Source organism: Parus major, chromosome 6 (genome assembly GCF_001522545.3).
Source record: "Parus major isolate Abel chromosome 6, Parus_major1.1, whole genome shotgun sequence".
Lineage (NCBI taxonomy): Eukaryota > Metazoa > Chordata > Aves > Passeriformes > Paridae > Parus > Parus major.
Genome location: NC_031775.1, coordinates 21,824,661 through 21,845,542, shown reverse-complemented (window position 1 = coordinate 21,845,542; position 20,882 = coordinate 21,824,661). Strand labels below are relative to the sequence as shown.

General features: G+C 43.2%; 1 protein-coding gene across 4 annotated transcripts in view; it reads right to left on the bottom strand.

Annotated features, from left to right (window-relative positions):
* Window positions 1-150: 150 nt before the first annotated feature.
* Window positions 151-20,882, bottom strand: part of WBP1L (WW domain binding protein 1 like) — a 59,064-nt gene continuing 38,332 nt past the window's right edge. For 2 of the 4 annotated variants that reach the window (XM_015632994.3, XM_015632995.3), the window contains exons 2-4: window positions 14,704-14,806; window positions 3,874-4,035; window positions 1,473-2,479 (exon numbers count right to left, since the gene is read on the bottom strand). In XM_015632994.3, the coding sequence (XP_015488480.1) occupies window positions 1,746-2,479; window positions 3,874-4,035; window positions 14,704-14,806 (999 nt within the window). In that variant the 3' untranslated portion in view covers window positions 1,473-1,745. Of the gene's footprint in view, window positions 2,480-3,873; window positions 4,036-14,703; window positions 14,807-20,882 lie in introns of all 4 variants that reach the window. The other 2 variants (XR_004498172.1, XM_019007258.1) reach the window with 2 other exon arrangements.

Genomic DNA, 20,882 nt, shown 5'->3' with positions numbered 1-20,882 from the left:
ACATGCAGGTAAAACACTGGCATAAGCACCACTTCCCTTGCTCTGTAGCCAGCCTGTGCCAACACACCTCCAGGTAGAATAACAAAACAAATCCATAAACTAAAGACAGATCTTGTTCTTAGCTCACAAAATGATACACATACACATGGACAAGTTATCAGAAAAGGCATTATATTTTGGTTTCCACCTTAGTTAAAACTGATTTTGGTTTTCAATCAATCAGATCTGAGTATGTCCAAGTTCAGGTTTCAATGTTTTTTTCCCCATAACAGTAATGATCTGGACGACCATAATTATAAAAGGGACGGGGAGAAATCCCGAGAACAAGCTACCTAGTCTGAACCGTGCTCTCTTCCACACGAGCACTCTAGGGAATGTTAGTTTCAGCTCTTCCTTTTTTTTTTTTTTTTCTTTTTTTCTTCCTTCAGATTGTTACTAACAAAAATCTCTACTGTTTATTAAAGCAAAGCTACAGTAAATTTTCTTGCAGTCTTACAGCAGGTTTTCATATTACCAGTAGGACTCGCATGCATGGATTGCAGTCACACACACACGCTCACAGACATTATACAGTAGCCAATTGCCACCATAAAAGAAACCGAAAAGAAAGAGAAAGAAAACAGACATTCATTACTTTAAGTGGTCATCATTAGAATCGCACCAAACTTTTGGATAAAAAAAAATACTGCACAGGTCTTCCACATCTACAAGGTAAATCATCATCCCTTTTGCAATGGACGGAGCTCTCATCTCCATTTGTTCAACATGCATCGCTAAAGCTTGAAGGCACGCTGGCCAAGGAGAGCCCTGTTCTTTTGTCATCTGAACTCCAGTGTGCTGCTATCGGGGTGCAAAAAAAGGACAAAAATAAAGCCAAGCCCTTTTGCAGCACACCAGGAAAAGGTCATTTGGAGACCACAGTACTTGGAAGGCAGCCCAGCTGCCTGGATTCTACTGCTAACTGTGCTCTTGGAGGCATTGAAGAAACACACTTGCGTTTAAAAATTACACATAAAGGCAAATTTCTGCAAACCCTTTCTTTTCAAACTGCCTAATGTAGACTAACACTCCTTCTAGACGAAACTGGTCCTTCAGTCACCAGCTTCAAGTGGGAAATTTCCTACCTGCTGTCTTAACACTGAAGCACCAGAGATTATAGGGCTGATGTGTTTGGGCATTCACCAGCTTCAGGGAAACTAAACATCAGGAAAGGAAAAAAAAAAAAAAAAAAAGGAAAAAGATGAAAAGAGATCCCCAATGCCTCAAGAGCACTATATCAAACCAGAACTCTTGGGCTACTGACTGCCGGCACTGTCAGAAGCTGCTTGCTTCTGGGAAGACACCTGGAGGTTGAAGCTTTATGGTGATCTGGTATCCTCCCAGGGTGAGATTTGCTGAGTTTTACTGATTGCAAGATAAAGCAGTGTTTCGGAAAACTAAAACCAACAAACTCATAATAACCATCACCAAAATCACCATTGGAAAAAATCCATTTTTTAGAAGGTCTCATTGAGAAACATCAGTCCCTGCTCCACGGAGCAGGGCAGATACAATTAACAAAACTCAGAGTGACCCGTCCCCCACAAGCTGGGCCTTCGAGGTCTAGTCCCCATATTATATTGGAGGGGAGAAAGAAAAAAAACCAAAAAAAGAAAGTTGTATCACCTTTTCCTCCTGTTAAAGTTTTAATCCTCTTATTCCATTTTTGTTTTTTTTCCCCTGATTCTCCCTTCCATTCTGCCACCTTAGCTGGGGGAGTTATTGGTACAAGAGTTTGGAGAGTCCTGCTCATTTATTGTGTTCAAGAGTACACACACCGGCTGCCGGGGCAGATGGTGGTGGCTGTGTTCACGGTGCTGCTCCTCCGTGGCACTGAAAAGCCCTTCCTCCTCATCCCCGTGGGGACGGCCGCTGCAGCTGTCGCAGAAGTCCAGGGGCCCGTCCAGAGCATCATCGATGAGCCCGTCAAATTCCTTGAGGTCGTCGTCGTGATGACCCCGGTTGCATACGCAGACTTCTATGCCCGAGTCGCCAGTGAAACGGCGCTGCCTGCCCGGCGTCTTGTCCTTGGCGTCGGGAATGGCACTGCTCTGCTCTAAGCTCTCAGAGCTGTAACCTTTCAGCAGTTCCTCCTTGCACTCCATATCCTTATCGGGGCCGGCCCTCTCCACTAGCTCAGCTCCTGTGCTGGTACTGCCGGGCTCGACGCTTTGCATTTTGGCTCTCTCGCCCAGCACGGTGGTGGAGGGCTCGGGGTCCCCACGGCCGGGCGCCCCGGTGCTGTCAGTACTGCTGTTATTGCTGCTGGGTGCTGCAGAGCTGCTCTGTGCTGGCTGCAGGGTCCTGGGCGTGTCCGGGATTGTGCTACTGCTGCCTGCTGGGACACACTGCTGATGTAAGGCACTGTACGGGGGTGGGGGGGTCGGCGGTCGGTTCACCACTTCCTCATAGGGAGGTAGCAAATAGTTTGGCAAAAACCCTAGAAGTGGGAGGCAAGGAGGAGAAGTTTTTTCAGGAGCAGCTTATCTCAGGAAACAAGTCACTAATACAGGTCAGTATGGCATTTGTCACCTACCAGCACCTTCCCACTGAACAACACAACAGGCTCTACATAAAGGGGCACCAGAACTTGTCCCAGGTGAGGTGTGTCATGTTTTATAGAAGCAGCAAACATGGCAGAGGAGGGCACCATTACAGGAGGAGATGGACACAACTGGGAACAGCAGCCAGATCTCCTGGCTCTCTCTATGCTTACCAGGCAAACCTCCCTGGACTATGGACCCCAATACACCCTCATAAACTACACTGGGGGATGGCCTGTGTTGGCTGGAGGGAACAGCTCCCCAGCCCTCTCTTCTTTCTCAGCCAAATTTTCACTTTCAAGAGCAAAGATTTAATCTCACAAAGCACTATGCAAATATGAAGAGACATGAGCAGTTACAAGGAACTCAGAGATCCTGGCTTTTGGTTGCTGTTTTAATGCTGGTTTAAATTCTTCTAGTGCAGTCAGAATAAATTGGCAGTACTGGCAAAAGAGTTTGGCTTATTGTACTTACAGCCCTTCAAATCCATGAAAAATTTTGTTTATTTCTTAAGAGGCAACAAAATAGTCTGTATAGACAGAATGTACTTAAACACTGGAAACTTTTAAGGATAGCACTGCAATTTTCCATGTGTAATTGTATATCCCTGGGGCTGGGGAGGAAACGGCTGCTGGGGATGATTTCTGAGGTGACTGCCAGAGTTTAACAAGAAAAGCAAGTTCATACATGCAATTCAACAGTCTGTCAGAGGAAACTCAGCTGTGGTACCTCCAGCCAGAAGGAGACTTGCTGCTCTAGGACAGCACAGCAGAACACAAGGAGAGCACAAAGTGATTGTACTTTCCCTGACTTGTGGGCAACAGCCCCTCCATGCAAAGGGTTGCTCACCAGCAGTGTGGGCTGGGAACCAGAGCACAGGGCGGGAGGCAGCAGTCTCTGCTGAGACTCCACTTTCTCCCAGTCTGTGTGACCAAATTTTGTGAAGCCACTTCCCACACCTCTGTCCCACCAGCAGCAAGTCCAGGCTGGAAAGGAGGAACATCAACAAAGTCCTGAATGAGGTATTTTAAGAACATTTGCAGGAAAACACCCAGGGAATCGCCACACTCTCAGGGGTGGGTGTGCTGTAGTTGGTGTGGTTCAACTCCAAACCCAAGCTAGTTCAAATGCATCCAACACCATCTCCTCTCTGCACACCATGGTTAGGCAGCAAAGCTGCCCACAGCCTCTTGCAGAGCCCAATTACTGCTCCCTCCTTCCACCTAACACGGGAAACTCGCTGCTGCCCTGCTCCCCAGGGTCTCCAGGCAAAGCAGAGTGAGGTACATACGGAAATAGAAGGGCAGGGCTGAGTAGTTATGGGCCTCCCGGTAAGCAATGAGGTTGATCTCGTGCTGCCTCTGTTGGGCCTGGAGGCGGTGCTTGGTGCGGCGGTGATGGCAAACACAACAGCAGCTGAGGATGATGATGATAGTCCACACCAGCCAAAACCCTGCAACAGAGGAGAGCAAGTATTAGCCATTGTGTGAGAGCTTCCTCCACACCCAGGAAACTCAAGAAGCCAACAGAGAAGATAATCTGAAAGCCTGGATCTGAACCTCCACTGCTCTAAAGGCAGAAATATGTGTTTGGCCAGGAGGCTTCAACACTGACCTTCCTGGCTGTGTGGGACACCGCGACTCCAACAGTATTGCCAGAAATGGATAACACTGAATGCATTCTGGTACAATGTGGATCATGTTCAATAGGTGCAACTCTGGAGAAGAACCAAATACAGAGACAGGGCTTCCCCCTCCATTGCTCCTACCCTTTGGTTACCATTTCTTCTAGCTAAAAATGAGCAGAGCTGTGAATAGGACTGAGCTTGACTCCCACAGCCACTTTAGTTTGAAAATAACAATCAAGACACAAAAGACACTCTGCAGATTGACCACAGAAGAAGAGAAAAACCCCAAGCACTATGTTTTGCTTTTGTTTGCACTGCTCTTTAATTTCCAGCCCAAATCCTTCATTGTTATGTTTAACAAAAAAATGCTCTTTTTTCATAAATGTCTCAAAATATTTTTAAAACTTATTTTTGTATTCAATGTCTTAAATTATCTAGAATTAAATTAAAGTGGCCTCCCTCTCTGAATCCTCAAGAAACCTAACTTCTGCTCTATTTGTGGTCATGGCTGCTTTCTGTGTACTGTTGTACTGTATGTACACTGCTCCTTAAAAGGGAATTCTAGAAGACCACTTCCTGAATTTTACCCACGCCCTCCAACATGTGGAATAACTCTTCCTTTCTACAAATTTCTCACTTGCATGCACTACAAAATGTTTCCGAGACACACTTCACAAAGCTGGAATATTCACTCCAAATTAGACTTTTGTCTCCTGCAACTGCAGCCCACAGCTTGACGTACCCCCAGTGTCTGTAAGCTCTATCTTTTTTAAGCTCATGTTTTGCATCTAAAGATACTGGGAGAGCTCTTCCTTTAGAAACCCATAGGCTTGGCAGCAACTCCTCACTAGAGATCACAACACTTTTTTCTTTCTGTAATACCTCTGCCACTCTTTGCTATTCCCAAGCAGTCAAAATGGAGATTCCTAAAGCCACAGCCCATTTTCAGGATGGCCAGTCCATCCTGTGGTATCAAACTACTCTTCTCTCTCCACTAAAAACCTCTAGTCATGCCTTTACAATACCTTGATGTTTTCAGCATCTCCTGATGTGTTTGCAATGTCTTCTCTGCTAAGAGCTAGGTGGGGGAAGGTGAACAGTTTAGCAATTTGAAGAAAGAAAGAAGTATTGCTCTGGCTCAGGACAAAGGGCAATCGATCATATCACCCATCTTGGAGACCTGCACTGGGCTGTTTGTAGGTGAACTGAATGTGTCATATCTGTCTCTGAGCATTTTGAGTGGGGACTTTCACCTACCTGTGTTGTAACCCAAATTCCTCATGTATTTTGGCACAGCAAACTGAAATATCTCTCCTGCCTTGTGCAATCTATTTCCCTAATCAACTAGAACCTGCCTTACCACCGAATTTATCAAAACCTGCTATCAAATGAAGGTGTTACATATTTCCCCCCTGCCCCCCCCTTTTTTTTCCTTGGCTGGAAGTGAAGGTTCCCGGGTAGTTTCTCTGGCCAGCCTGCTCAGCTGTACCACAATGACCAGAGAGGAGACTGCGATCTTCACTCCAGAGAAGCAAAGGACAAAGTACTCAAGGTGCTCTCTGCACTTCCCAAACCAAAATGAGAATGTGGCCACTGACCTCTGAATACCCTCCTGTTTCTAAAAAAAACCTTTTTATATAAACTAAAAGGATTGATCCTGTCTACCCTTCACTCCAAAGCCAAACATTCGCAACCATTCCTGTAGCCTCTATCACTACTAAAATCTTGGTACACAAATGCAATACTTCAGCTGTTTCATAGTTTGAAGACTCTCACCAATAAATACACTTTATTTCTCACTAAGAGAAGGTCACTTGGCTCTTGCTTGCTGAGGAAGCAAGAATACAATCATCAAAACCAGGTCATTGGCACAGCATGCCACCATGCACTAAGGCATGCCTGCAGTTCATCTTCTAAGTACTCCTTATTTTCGAAGAGCAGTCCATGATCATGAGTTCAATAACAATGGAAAATTACACCCAGCTATCCAGGGATTTTAGCTGCAGTTATGAAAACAGATGCTTTTTAACACAATTGATCATGTCCTTTCCCAAGGAGTCTAGATACAATGGTAGCAAACAGCACTTAATTAGTTAAGATGTCCTGGAGAACTGCCACTGTTAAGCAATCTCAGCTGTAGCAGCCAAATATTTCTTCAGGGAATAACTGCTCCCACCCAAGCCTGCATTCAGAAGATTAAAAAAGTATTTCTTTAGAAAACTTCTCTACTCATTCCAAAAAAAAGTCCCAAAGTGCTTTGCACACAAACTGATGCACAAGCTTAGAGTAGGGGTCAGAGTAAGCTCAACCATTCCTGGGAAGAGGTATGGCAACTCTGTTAACAACATGCACTAACAACATACAACAGCTTAGGATAATAAATTAATGTTGGATCCTACTGAAACCACAGGTGGCATTTAAGTAAACACACCATAATTTAGTGGATTGCAATTTGGTCTCAGTGCCAGGAACAATACCTTCATTCTCCTGCAAAAGGGTCTATGCACACTCACAAAATGAGAGTGGATGAGATCTGTTGTTTTTAGTGAGAACTTCCAGAAACAGAACCCACTAATACCACATTATTGTCTGGTTTCATTAACCACTGACACTTCCTACAGCTTCTAGGAATTACTCAATCCCTGACTCAGCACAAGCCTGGAGGACTTGCCCGGGTGATCGCAGGAGATCAGCAGCATGTGCCCACCAGAGTCATTTGCTGGCCTGGCTTCAGTCATTCTCTTTAATGTCTGTGTCCCCACCTTGTCACTCAACAGCACATCTGCACCACTGGGCAGGAAAGCCCCCAGTGCATTGGAAGCAATAAGATGGGACACCCATGGGAGCTGAGGCACATGAGGGGACTCCCTGGTTGTCACTTGGCAGAGGTGGCAGTGCTGGGAAAAGGACTGGGAGCACCCCTGGTTGCAAGCCCAACAGGGTGCTGGGAGTTCAGGCCTCCATAAAAGGCTTTACAACACTCCCTCACCAAGAGTTTGGGCACAGCTGCAGTTTTGGCTGCAGAACAGAAAACTGAAAAAGCCTAGCAAATATATAGTATGGTCATTTATTTGGAATAAAGTTATGCTCCAAGGCCAAGTGCAATTGTAAATATTATGTCTAAAAGTATGGAGTGAACAGTGAAGATGTTCATGGCTGAGCTGTGCATTTGTACACCTGGTGAGGCTTGGCTTCAAACCAGCAGCAGGGAGGTGAGCCGAGCAGACCACTGGCCCATGCAGCCAGCAGCTCATTTGGCAGGAGGGGAATTGCAAATTCACCCAAAGACAACACTACAGGAGCAGAAAATGCAGGGGCCAAGCACAGCAGCAGCACACACTAACACCTCCTTCAGGGTAAGAACAGGTACCAACTCTGCCTTGTGCTGAAAACGGGTAAGATGTACAGAGGCAACTGAAGTTTGGCATTAAAAGGCCTCTAAAAGCCAAGTAAAACTGAACTTCTGGTTGTCTTCAATGTCCCCAAAAGCCTTCACTGTTGCCAAATGCCTTCCTCTTGCTCTTCAAGATGTACTTTCTTCCCAAATGGATACGAGTTGCTTTTCAGCAGCACTGTGTTGAGCTACTGCTGTACTCACTGGAAAAGGAAAAATGGTCAAGGGACACATTCTGAACCAAATTTGCCATTAAATGTCTGATTTGAGACTATTTTCCACAGCCACCTGGCAGTAACCACTGGGGAAAAAAGCTTGTGGCAACCTGAGGACAACACGTCAGATAAAAAAGAGTGACTTTGGAAATAAAACTTCTGATGGATAGCCTGAGCAGAAGAAAAGTACCAATCTGGAGAAAACAGGCACCAGGAGACTTGAAGGCAATTTCAGTCTTGCTGTTGGTTTATGGAAGAGTGAGAAGCTGCAACTCTCTCCATCCTAAAAACGACTGAGTCCTGAGAAACACTGCTGTATTTTTTGTAAAATTCACTGGTGATGACTACAGGAAGAAAATAATGCAAGCAAAGGTGAAATAGATGCAGCTGAGGAGTTGATTACTGCCAAGAGATTTCCCTGCCAGAGCACCAAAACCTGTCATAAAAGTAAAAGAAGCAGCACCAATCTGTAAGCTCAGAGGTGTAAGCCAGACACGAGCACAGGAAGTCAGAATGGGAGCTACAGAAACACCTGGGAATGGAATTAGGTCCTGTGAAAGCAATCTCTTACAACCAGAGAAAATACTGAAGAAAGAGAAGGCTGCTACATTTATAGCATTCTTGGGAAAGGGAGTCTCAATACATGGTCATACACCAGAGATGTTTCCTACCAGCTGTGAAAGAACATGCTTAAAGATTCAAGAAAACCCCTTCTAGGATACTAACCATAGTTTTGCTCAAACTTCAAAATAAGTAATAAAACAGTTTAAGAATTAAAAAAACAGAGCACTCCTTCCTCATGAAAAAGGAAGGAGCAATGTTTGCTTTGATGCTGTACTGTATTTGCTGCCTGGGATGTTGCCATCAGCAATGCCGTTGAGGGAAGCTCCTTTTATCCTGTGCAAAATGGAAAATGTTTTCTGGAGCGTTCCAAGGGTATGAACAGAGAAATTTGCCCTCAAGTTCATGGTAAACTTGGGCAAATGCCATGGCTCTGTTGGCAGGAAATCCCCTAAAAGCAAGCCAAAACATACTGCAAAGTGCCTTTGTGTCTGCCTGACAAGCATCTGGGTAATAGCTTTGGCTCCATGAGAGCTAGTTCTGAACAGAAGGAGAAGTGGGACAATTTCATTGACCAAGAAGTGTCCCAAATGGTGGCCTCACAGTCAGTCATGGCTGGAAAAAATTGTCTTTCACAGGGCCAACACTATAATCAAAAAATGGAAGAGAAATTTACTTGGTACCACAATCTAGCAGCCCTTGGGTTTAATCATGTCCTTTGGCAGAGAGGTCACATCATCTCCTGCCACTGCAGGCACAAGCCTGTATGAGCCAACACTGCTGCTCAAGAATGCCAGATGAAGGATCCAGGCCACAGGCCCATGAACATTTTAAGAAGGAATAAAAGAAGCCGCTAAATGACGCGATCCTCTCCTGCCTGTCCCAACCATACCTCCTGCTGCTTCCTCCACCTCTTCTTGTGCTGGCACAAAGTTGTGCACAACTGTGGTTTGAACTGGTTTGAGGGAACCAGAGCAGGTTGAAACTTGTTTGGCAAACAGAGCAGCAAGAGAAAGATTGTGACTTTCAGTGACAGTTTTATGTTAGTTTAACTCATTGGAACTGCAGTCCCAGCCTGACCTCACTGCAGGAAAAAGTTACTGCATATTTGTAGAGTACAATGGCAAAAGAAAAAAGCTGAAGACATCTCCAACTCCTGACTGCTTGCTCCCAAACTAGTAACAAAAGGAGACACATTAACTGCAACTGTTTTCTAGTTTTCAGAATAGTGTCCACTATATACGGTGCAATGAGATAATATGGAAAAACAAAAGTTTCAGAAAAATCCTTTGCCTATTGTGCAATGAGAGTCAACGTGAGGCAGTAAATCTGCAGACACTGTTTTTATGCCTCTCTCCTAGGGAGGGAGCCTTCCAAGGGCAATTGCTCCCATGCTCCAGATGACACATTTGTAAGCCCAGTCCTTCCCAAGAGATCTATGTTGGCAAAATACACGTTGAACAATAGTCTAACAGAGACCAGAGGGGAACATCCAGCTGAGACCATGTCCTGAACATCTGGGAACAGATCTGGGTACTTGGTGACAAGCTGGGTTGGAGGTATGTAGGGCATGGGGTGAAACACCACCAGGAAATTCTCTTGCCTTTCTATACTGTTTAACAGAGCACAGGTGGAAGCAGTCACACAGGGCAAAAGTCAGTATCTGCATAGCCAGGCTATGTTAGCCAGCTTGCCTTGTGCTTTGGATCTGGGAATTTTACTGAGCCAGACCAAAACAAGGTGATTTGGCTGTCTGTGTTAGGCTACAAGAAGTCCAAGGAAATCAGGAAATAATTCCCTCAGTGACCCTATTTATTATGAGTTTCTGTGTGGTTGTGACATCTGTTGTTTGCCCTATACTGTCGGTGAGGCTTTGTCATGGCGGGGTTATCACTGCAGCACAGATGAGGAGGAACAGCCCAAGGGGAAGTTTGAGACACCTAGGAAAGAGAAGCGAGTACAACCACATAGAAGGCTGGGTGAAAGGCAAGGAATAGCAAAAATCTCTCTCTGAAAAAGGATGTGGGATAAGATAACACAGGGTAAGGACGAAAACATGGGACTGGTGCACTGTTTAACTGAGTGTTTTTGAGAATGCAGCAAACTCTTGGACATGAATTCCTATTATAAAGCTGACCTCCTGGAATATGGATGTGGTACAGCAGTTGCTTTAGTTTTAGCAACTAACCGGATCCTTGCCAGAATTTTCTGGCAGTGTGCTTTTTGGGAAAAGAGCTGTCTAGCGATTCCAAGGGGAAGCGTGCAGAGATGAGCAGAATGTTCAAAATCAGCAAAAACATTGACTGTGCTGCTTGCAAACAGAACATTTTTTCCTGTACAACCCTTCCACTAGGACCTAAACAGTGAAGATCTCTTTTCTTTTCTTTCTTTCAAAAACAGAGAGGCTCAGTATCACTGCTAAAAAAAAGACAATGAAAAAAACCAGGCACAAGCAATATATGAACACTCACTCACTGCCAATGCTGGGTTGCTGTACAGTACCCAAATGACCCAAGACCAGCTAAACACTCGAAGTTCTAAATCCTACAACTTTTTGCAAGCAGTGAGCATCTGCCTGTTTCCATGCTCCATAATTCCTGAAGCACAGTGTACTATTTTTCCAACCACACAATGAAATGTATTTTCTACAGCTTTGCTTGCTGTGTTCAGAGCCTCTGGAATCATTCAATGATTCAAAAGGCAAGGAGAGACATGAGGATGGATGTCAGGAGATCTGGATTTAGCATTCAGTCAACATTATACTCTTAAACTTGGGAAAATCCAGAACCTCTGAGCCTTACTTCTTAGCCTGCAAAACACAGGAACTGCATTCCTCGATTACCTTCTCTCCTGTATTTTGAAAAGTGGTATTTTGGAATGTTTAAGCAATAAGACACATGTCAGGCCTGGAAAAAGGCCAACATTGGAAAACTCTAGCAAATCACAATCACATCATGGAGACCTGAATAAAAACTGTTAGGAAGCAAAATCCAGTGGCTGCTGCTATTCTCCCCCTTGGGGACCATGAGTTCTCTGGGGAGTCCAAGCAAATTGTTCAATTAAAATGCTGACCCAGCTAATCCATCATCCAAACATCTTCCCATATGTGAGGAAATGCAACAGTAAATATTCACGTTTTATTTTTTATTATTATGTTCCAAGAAAATTAAAAGACATAATGCAGCTTTTCCCCCACCATGTTACCAGCTACCAAGCTTAAGAACTAATTAGACCTTTACATGGTTATTAGACCTATATCTATAAATCTTAATATAGTTTCATTATTTGGCAACACAGCACTGTTTTTGGTTTAGTTTTTTTTTTTAATAAGAGATGGGTGGGGAATCTGAACTGGGCTGTTATCTAATTTTAAACACAGGCTGTCCACCTGCTTGGCATATCATATTCTCCATTCCTCCACTCCACCCCTTAACAAAATAATACCTTGATTTTACATCCTATTCCACTACCCTCAACGACTGGTTTAAAATTACCACAATCTTACTTGCTGCCTAGAATTGCTGAGATCAGCCATTTTCAGAGACAAACTTCCCTCAAATTCTTAAACAGGGAAAAAGGTCCTTTTTACAGGAAAAATTCCAAGAGGACACAAAACAGGATCATGTTTCAGAACGAGTATCCAGCAAAGACAGACTAGTTTTCTTTTCCATTTCAAATGCCACCCTCCTCTGCTTCTTCTTCCCACAAAGCCATGGTGGTAGATAAACCCAGGATTTAATTCAACAGGACTAGCAAGAAGGTCTGTTTTCAGGCACACAAAGGTCTGAAACACACATTGGTGGTCTGAGAAGGTCAAGAGAAGCAAAAACTCCTCAAAAGCTACTTCAGTACATACATATGCTAGTTAAAATGAAAACAGAACAACCGTGAAGCCACACTTAAAAGGTGCTGCTATGTTAACTGTTCATTAACCAGAAGTTATTATTAACTTTTAAAAAGCTAATCTATTCCCAAGCATGTAAAGCTGTTGCTCTCCACTGCTCATATTAAGACTACTTACATTTACTATCACTACATTTTACCTTGAAGGCCTTCAGAGTGCCTCAGCATATGTACCTATCAAAGATACTCCACAACTCCTGAGCAGCAGCTAAGCTCACAAGTTCTAGAATATGGGTTTAAAGGATGTGCTCCGTCTATGACTCCTTTCCATCCAAAAGGATTGTTTTTTCATATCATTCATAATGGCAAAGCAAGCTTTGAAAACATTAACTGATTTTAAACCAGTGTTGGATGTTAGCCTGAATTTGCAAAAAGCCTATAAAACAGGTCTCATGTTTGAATAACTCCCCTCATTTTGGTGTGGTACATGATGCTCTCTGTGAGGCAGAAGGAATATGAACACACAGAAACCTATCTCTCCTGAGGAACCATCCAGCAGTGTGTGTGTGACCAACATGTTTATTCCATGATCTCAGTGTGACCTGTGAGTCTGCTCTAAAAAGAAGCCTTTAATATTCTGCCTCCTTCTAACAAAATCTGGTTTTGTCTTCCAAGAACTTTTATGATGCAGCCAGGAACTGCCAAGTATAAAAGTCTGTGCCATACTGAGAACACAAAGACAGCTAAACCATCCCATTAAAATGGCAGGGGGCTATTGCTTGGACCAAACTGTTTGTATGCAATTCCACTAAGCTGCTCAAGATGACCATGGGAGAAACATGGTGACTGTGCCACCAGCACCAGTGTGCAGCTGCACTCCACGCTGCTGCTCAATTTAGATCCTGTTTGTCAAGGAGCCTGTAAGCCTTTGCACAAATGCATCTTCCTCTACATTCCCACCCACACAAATGCAAAACCGGGTTTGACCTTCCCCACTCTCCTCTGTCCATGCATCCCCCTCTACTCTCAACAAACTCCTGCCATCTGTCCTGCCTGTCCTGCTGACTACTACAGTCTAATCCGGGCACTCCAAGGTTCCAATATATTCATGTCTGTTTCTCAGCTTGCTACGATCCCTGGACCTGCCCCTTGACCCCCTATCCTGAATTGTTTCTTGAACTGTTTGGACATTTTGGAAAACAAGTCTGGTGTAAAAGGTCTGCAATACATTAAAATCCTGCCATTAGTATCGACACGGCCAGTCTCTGGAGTCTGAGGATAGCGTGTCTTGAAGATGCTTACTATAGAGTCCTGTTCAGTTTATAACCAGATCACCCATACTTCATTGGCTAATTTGAGAAGCAAAAGCATGTTTCTAGACTAAAGGATGAAGTGTCAGCTATTCCTGTCCTTGGATCCAGGTTAAGTGACAGTCTTTGTATGTATAACACATTTACACACATAAACTACTTTGGGAAAGTGAAACTGTGGGTACAACAGAGATTAAGTGGAAAGCACAGTTGCATAAAAACTAGAAGATACCACTGGGTGTGTTAAGAAAGTATCTATTCTAGGGATACAATGTTCAGAGCACCACGTTTCCAAATTCCCTAGCAGAGACGCCCTCCCAGCCTAGGCTTGGGACAGTACAACAGCACAACACCAATTTCAACCTTTTGTGTTCCTAATCGAGAAAGAAGACACCATCAGACTGAACAAATTTTCCTTTAAAATTCAGCATTTATGACTTTCTTATGCTTTCAACTTTCCATTTTTCCATATATCCTAATCAAGTTTTGCTAACCACCTGCTTTGACCTGCCTGCTGCCATCTAAGGGGACTCAGCAGGTACGGTCACTCAACCATTCGCTGGAAATTTTGATATTTTCATATCTCACAGTTTGGGAAAGAGGAGATAAGAGGGGTCACAATGGGCAATGTGTGTTCCTCATAGCACAACATTCAGTCACTGCAAACCCACAGGATTTACCCAAGACTCTCTCTATGCAAGGACTCCAAACAATCCTGAAGAGAATAAGCACCCTGGCCCTCCTCCTTGAAAGGACATCTTTAAAAAGATATAACAGATTTAAACTTGTTGTGCTTGCAAAAAACTAAACCAACAAGATGAAAGACACTGAATTAATACCTTGTTTGAGTGTGTCAAGCTCTAGTGGTGTGTGCATGGCATTACTCCCTCAGTATAGTTTCCTCACTCCTGTATGCCATTTTGAGTACTCAAATCAGTGACAAGAACAAACAACAGTGGCAAGATGACCCATTACTCCTGAGAAGGCACCCACTGTAAAACCTATTTCCTTGTCATATCACATCAGCTCTGGATTGTGCTGCAGTGAAATGCAATGGCAATGCACAACAAGGGCTGAATACAAAACCCCAGGGTACACAAGCCAGACCTGTAGTATGGTATGAGAGCCATGCAGATTACGAAGGGAAGCCATACAAAATGGAAGGACTTACACCAGAGTTCATAGTAGTAGTTGCAACACTGGGATTGTCCACAACAGTGGCCCGTTTCACATATGTAACTTTGATTGTTGACACCCATGCAGGTTTCCTTGTCCTAAAATTAAACAGACACACTTTTAAGATGCTTTGTCAGTATCTTTTGTAAATGTTTTACTCAATGATCTGCAATCATTTGAAAAGTACAAGTTATGGTCTTTGGAAACTCTAAAATACATAAGAAGGTTAAAAAACCCCTAAGGACCACCAAACAAACACAAAGGACCATTGAGAAGAAAATCCCCGTATCTCTAAACCCACGAGTTACACTGTTTTAGCATCTAGTCAGCACTGCTGTCTCATCATTCCTCTTCTTTTCCACTAAAAGTTACCACATTTTGGGAGCCAGGCATTCTCTTAAAAGAAGAGATGACATTTGTTCCACATTGTACACAGTATCACTGTATTACTGGGGCTGAATGCCAAGCAGAGGAAAAGCATTCATAAAGGGAACATTATAATTTCAGAAAAGACTGCTTGGATTCATTTAGATCTAAATGATAATTACAATATGTTCCTGCAAGATTCCTATCTAAAATGATTCCTTCATAATTAGCCATGTGCTTTATGTAAGATCAGCATTCCTGTAAAACTTCCTGGAACAGCAAAGCAGTCCAGACACAGAGGCGAATCAGCTGTAGCATATCACCCAGCGGCTTCTCAAGACACCCAACATGGAAAAGGTCTATGGTGTGATGTCTCAGCTCCCCACATGGTGCACCACTTCCCAGAAGTCCATGTTTTCCTGATAGTCTGAAAACATGGCTGGGAAAAAGCACGAAACACAAGAAAATAGAAGCATTTTGAAGGCAGTGGTTTTTACATCCTCTAATAGGTTTTGGAATAACCTGGCAGTTCAAAGAACACTATGAAGTTTAAGAAACAAACAAATCTTAATTAAAACCACTGTAACAAAGTATTTATTTTCACTTTATTTTACTTGAAATTTATTATAAAAAGGAAGTGAAAATGTGGGTAGGCTTATACTGAAAGCTGTGTTAAAAAAAAAATTCTGGAAGCACCAGCTTGCAAAGAAGAAAACACCAACCCACTGAAAGCCCAACAAAACACCACCAGTAGGTGACAGGGATGCACATTTGTGGATCCCAGCAGCTTCAGTGCAGAGGAGTCCTGCACGAAGTTTTCAGTGTATTTGGGGACCTGGAGGAGCACCAGCACTTCCCCAACACACAGCCCCCTGGTTGGAGTCACATCTCCCCAGCATAGTGCTCCCACCTGAGCACCCAAATTACAGCAGCAACATAACTTCTAAAAGCAGAACAACCTCCTGCCATCTGAGGCTCAGCAGGAAAGACCCCATGATACTTCTTTTCTCCTAAGAAGTCACACCAACTTTTGAAAAGGTTTTGATCAGGTGAGGGCACAATTCAGCATATGATGTAATTGCTTCCCTTCCTTCCATGGATATCATGATTTCCACAAAAGGCTCTAAAAAGCACCTTTAAAACTCACCTATGGAGGCAACAAACTGGAGGGGAATCTTCCTCTATGTTTCAGGAATAGACAAACATTTTGCTGGACAGACCAGTCCAACTACTATAGGCAGCTAAACCAAACATTTGGTTCTTGTCTCAAGATGTTGGCATGTCAACAGTAGAAACACCATTTTCCTACATGGTAAGGAGGTGTTTCCATCTCTAACTAGTGGTAACTATTAGGAGGCATTGCTGAGCTAGCACAGCATTTTCTGCTTCAAGCATTCTATTCACTCCAAAAATTGTAATTTTAGCCAGCAAAAGAACTAGAAATAGGGCACATCTATTCTCTTATCTGTTCTTATTAGTCTATTTACATTTTTCCTCATTTTTGTTGGCCTTGCAGAGCTAATGTAACTGATGAACAACATAGATTTTGGCTTTCATATGAAGGCAATTGAGAAATTAAGATGCCATTGCAAAATTGCAATCCTGTTGATAATGCTCAAGTCAGAGAATGACTGGCTGAGGTTTGTAGTTGTGACACAAGATCAATGTGACCTGTTGAACCAGCAAATTAATCACACAGAGCTGGTGAAAAACAAGAATCTCACAGTGCCATTTCATGATCTCCTCTGCATCACCATACTCGATCCATTCTTGACCACTTCTGGTTTACTCCCCAGAAATTTCATTCATTCAGTGTTGCCTGCTTCAAAGAATAGCAATAAGGAAAAAATCAGTGTCTTTGGGCAGCAGCAACTCGTAACATCTTCAACTATATTTTTCCCACTTAAAAACTTGCTGCAGTCCTGATTTCAGAGACTTTTATCACACCATCCTTTTATTTGAACTTACTCCCTCTTGCCAACCTCATTATATTGGAAATTACTTTTCCACACATGCTTATATGCAGGGCTGCTTCTTGTTAACCCAGCTGGCAACAACAGGTGTGTCAGTACATTCTCAACAGAGGATCCTGAGCAGCTAGGATGGTGTTCTGCAGGTTGTTCCTGAAGATCATGTCTCATACAACATCCTGCTTCCCATCTAAGCAGAGTTTAAATCCTACTGTCCAGAGCTTCTTTACACACTGACCAAGACAAATGCTCTTCCCTGCTAATGCACATGTGCGTGTACCTTCAAATAGTCCTGCAGCTGGCTTTCAGCTCCCACAGTTCAGAACAGCCAGGGGTTCTGAAGTCTTTGCACTGCCGACCATCAGCCACGCGCCTCAAAGTCCAAGCAGCTCATTTTGGAGCCTTTCTGCAGCCCTCTGCCAGCCCAGCCACCAATAGGATTTTGGGAGCACAGAACTGTCAGACTTGGGGGCCACATGTCAGGCCCAGAACTGTCACCCGTGTTTCCAAACAGTTTCACAGAATCAAGGAATAATTTGGTTTGGAAAGGATCCCAGCAGGTCACATGGTCCTACTACTGCTCAAGGCATGGCTACCTCTAACACTGGATTACACAGCCTGGCACAGGGAAACAGATAAAAGGTAAAGGCAACAGATCTTCACAAATAGCAGTCTATTAGGGAAAGATTCTGGCACAAGGAGAGCATTGTTCTGGGTTATGTTACAGGTGACTCCTTTGGAACAAGTGTTTCAGTCTCCTTTACTCTTTTAAGTCAAGGCTAATTTCTGTGAAAAGCTGAGCCACTGTAAAGTTTGCTCCTCTTTGGCAAGTCAAGGAAAAGGTTATGTAGAGCCAACCCTGGCTATGACAGAGACTGTGACATTCTTTGCTAGGAAATTTCTACCTATTTCCAAGTTCTTTGATCTGACTTCACTTTCTATTTAAATCTCAGGCTGCACTTTTCATACCAGCAGCATTTTATCATTTCTACTTCCTTCTCCTATGCGTTCTTTGTGTTATAGGCTGCCAAACTAACTACTTAAGATACATCAGCAATACAGTTATCTAGAGCTTAAATGTCTCCTGGAAACAATATCCCAAGTGCTTGTGCTATGAAAGCATACACTTCCTTTTTCACACTAAGAGCCATAGTCAAGGCACAGAGCTGAAAGACTAATTTTATAGATGAGGAAAAAATATATGGTGGAAAAAATTCTCACAGAAGGAAAACTGAAGCACTCATATTTCATTGACCTGCCTTTGTTTCTAATTTCTATTGCAAGCAGCACTTGTAATGGTAATTTTTAGTCATTCTTACCAGCATGGAGTTTTTATTGAACTATAACAGAGGGGGTTTGGAGTATTTTTAAGGTAGCCTTAGGGAAACAAGGAAGGGGGAGGGTTTTTTCCCAAAAGCACTTTCTTCCCCAATAGCCAGTGGCTATTACATTCCAGAGTGGACTTCCCTGCTGAAGGAGAGCCTCATTTTCTTGTTGTCCAGGCAAGCAAGCACATCCCTCCCCACCAGCCTTTGTTCAGCTATGTGTAGATGCCTCCAGGCAGGATTACTAAGCAGGATCTACATGGGTCTGCTCTCAAAGAGTATTCAACTCCATTAGAGCAGAACAGTCTTGTTTCACAACTAAGAAGCCAGAACATGCCATCCATTATCTCCCACCTACAAAGCCTAGGAGATTCCCATCTAGTTTCAGGGGATTTGCTTTGTCCTGTAAATGAGCATGTACCCTAGTCTGCCTGTGCATCACTGCCTCCCTGGTACCATCTTAAGAGCTGGTCTGAGAAACTGGAATTATTCAGTGTCTGACAGGAGATTTTGGGAGAACACTCTGCAGATGTGGAGCCTGTATTCCCTCCCAGTCCAGTCCAACAGAAACCATTTGTGATGTGTGATACAGGCTCTTTGTCATGAAACTGGCTGAGCTGGGAAGGCCTCACCTGGTGCATTTTGAGAGTCTCTTTGTATTAAGATGTGGCATTTTGGGTTAGTTTTCGCATGTCATAAATTTTAAAAAGTAACAGTGAATAAGATTATTTTTTTTGTAACTTATTTTCCTGTTAATATTTGGCATTTTTGATAAACCCACAACCATACTGGCAACTCCACAACTCTGCCAGTTGTCCGCTTCTGCTGTCAAGTGCTTTTACAAATAATCTTTAAAATATCCAGCAGTGGTATATATAAGAGAACTCAAGACAGTGCTGTATGTTGTCACATCCAAAGCCACAGCAAACAGTAATGTCAGTGCCAAGGGAAAAAGCCAATTATTCTGTTCACCTTTCAGTTTAGTATTAGACCTTTATTGGAGGTCTATGTGACAAATTAAAGGTCAAAATCTGGGGCACAATCAAGACAAGACACATTCATGAGGTTCTGTAGGTTGACTGAGCTGCTCCTCACTGCAAGAAAGGATGGAACAGACCTCCTTACCTTACTTTTGTAAAGGTTTCTGGTAGTAAATGGTTGAGTTTAATAGCTGTAAATCTGTTAGGATTTATTGCGTCTGAAGCCAATCCTGGAAATGAAGGGAAATAACTGATTGACAGTGGAGTTCCATCACAATAAAAGGATCAAGGCACTTCTCTCTTTTCTACTGATAAGTCAGTTAACCTGGGCACATACTGTTGCTAAGTCAGAAGGGGGAAAGATGAAGATGAGCAAATTCCAGGCTAGCATGGCTCTTTTCCAAGCTGAAAATTAATATGTGCAACTGCAGCAACAAACACCACAGCCCACGCTCAGAAGTGCATAGTTGGCAGCCAACCACCTACAAAAGTTGACTCCTCAGTTGGCATTAATCAGGTAACCAAAACCAGCAGTGGCCAGTATCACGAAATCTAATAACCATTTTAGCTTTTTGCTCTGTCTCCTCTTTCCACAGAAATCCAGACTCCATTACTGTAAATATGAGCACCTTTGTATGGCCTCTATGTGTCACTCAAACTGCCAGAGTATCCATTCATCCTAACCTTGGTAATACCCTGGGAAACACTTGGAAATGTGACTTGCATTTACTTACAGCAGTTTATAGGCAATTCCTGTCTCCTAGGATAGCCAGGGTTTTTTACCTACTCTAATTTGCTAACTTCTCCAAACTTCACTACAGCATTTGTCAAGGCACTATGCAGTAAATTATTATTTTAACAGGAAGAGATGGAGAAGAACAACAGGATGATAGGGGTGAGTAAAGGCCTGAAAAAGAGGCATACAGATGGAGAGACACAGAGAAAAGCCCAGCAACAAGATGAAGGGAGACTGCCAAAATGGCATCTGCTGAAGGGAAAGATACAACTGGCTTTAACAGGACTTGGGTTCGACCTGTGACCACTCCAGACCTTCTGGTTTCACAGCTCTCATAGGGACTTTGGTAATAAGCATCGATTTAATAATAAATCAAAATCCTGACCTAGTTATTTCACTAATCTCATTAATTGCAGGCAGCAGTCCCTTGCTCTCAGTACCCAGTCACACCCATAACAAGCAGGATGGATTTAAGCAAGTGACACTATCCTCAGAAAAATTCATTGAAGTATGTATTTTAAGTAACATCAGTATTTAAACCATATATATTCTTTAAGCATTCTGAGTAACAGAATGGAAGTGGTTGTCAGCATATTAAGTATGTCAGAAACAACTATTTGATATACACTATTTATTAGCTCCCACTTGGCTGTTACTCAATCTCACATATCAGACTATCACTAGTGTTGGTTAGCGAGGTGCATCAGCAACAGCTCATGAGAATGCAAACACAGAGCTACCAAATGATCTCTGTCAGATAAGGCACTTGAGTGGTAGTAGGTTAAAATTACTACTGG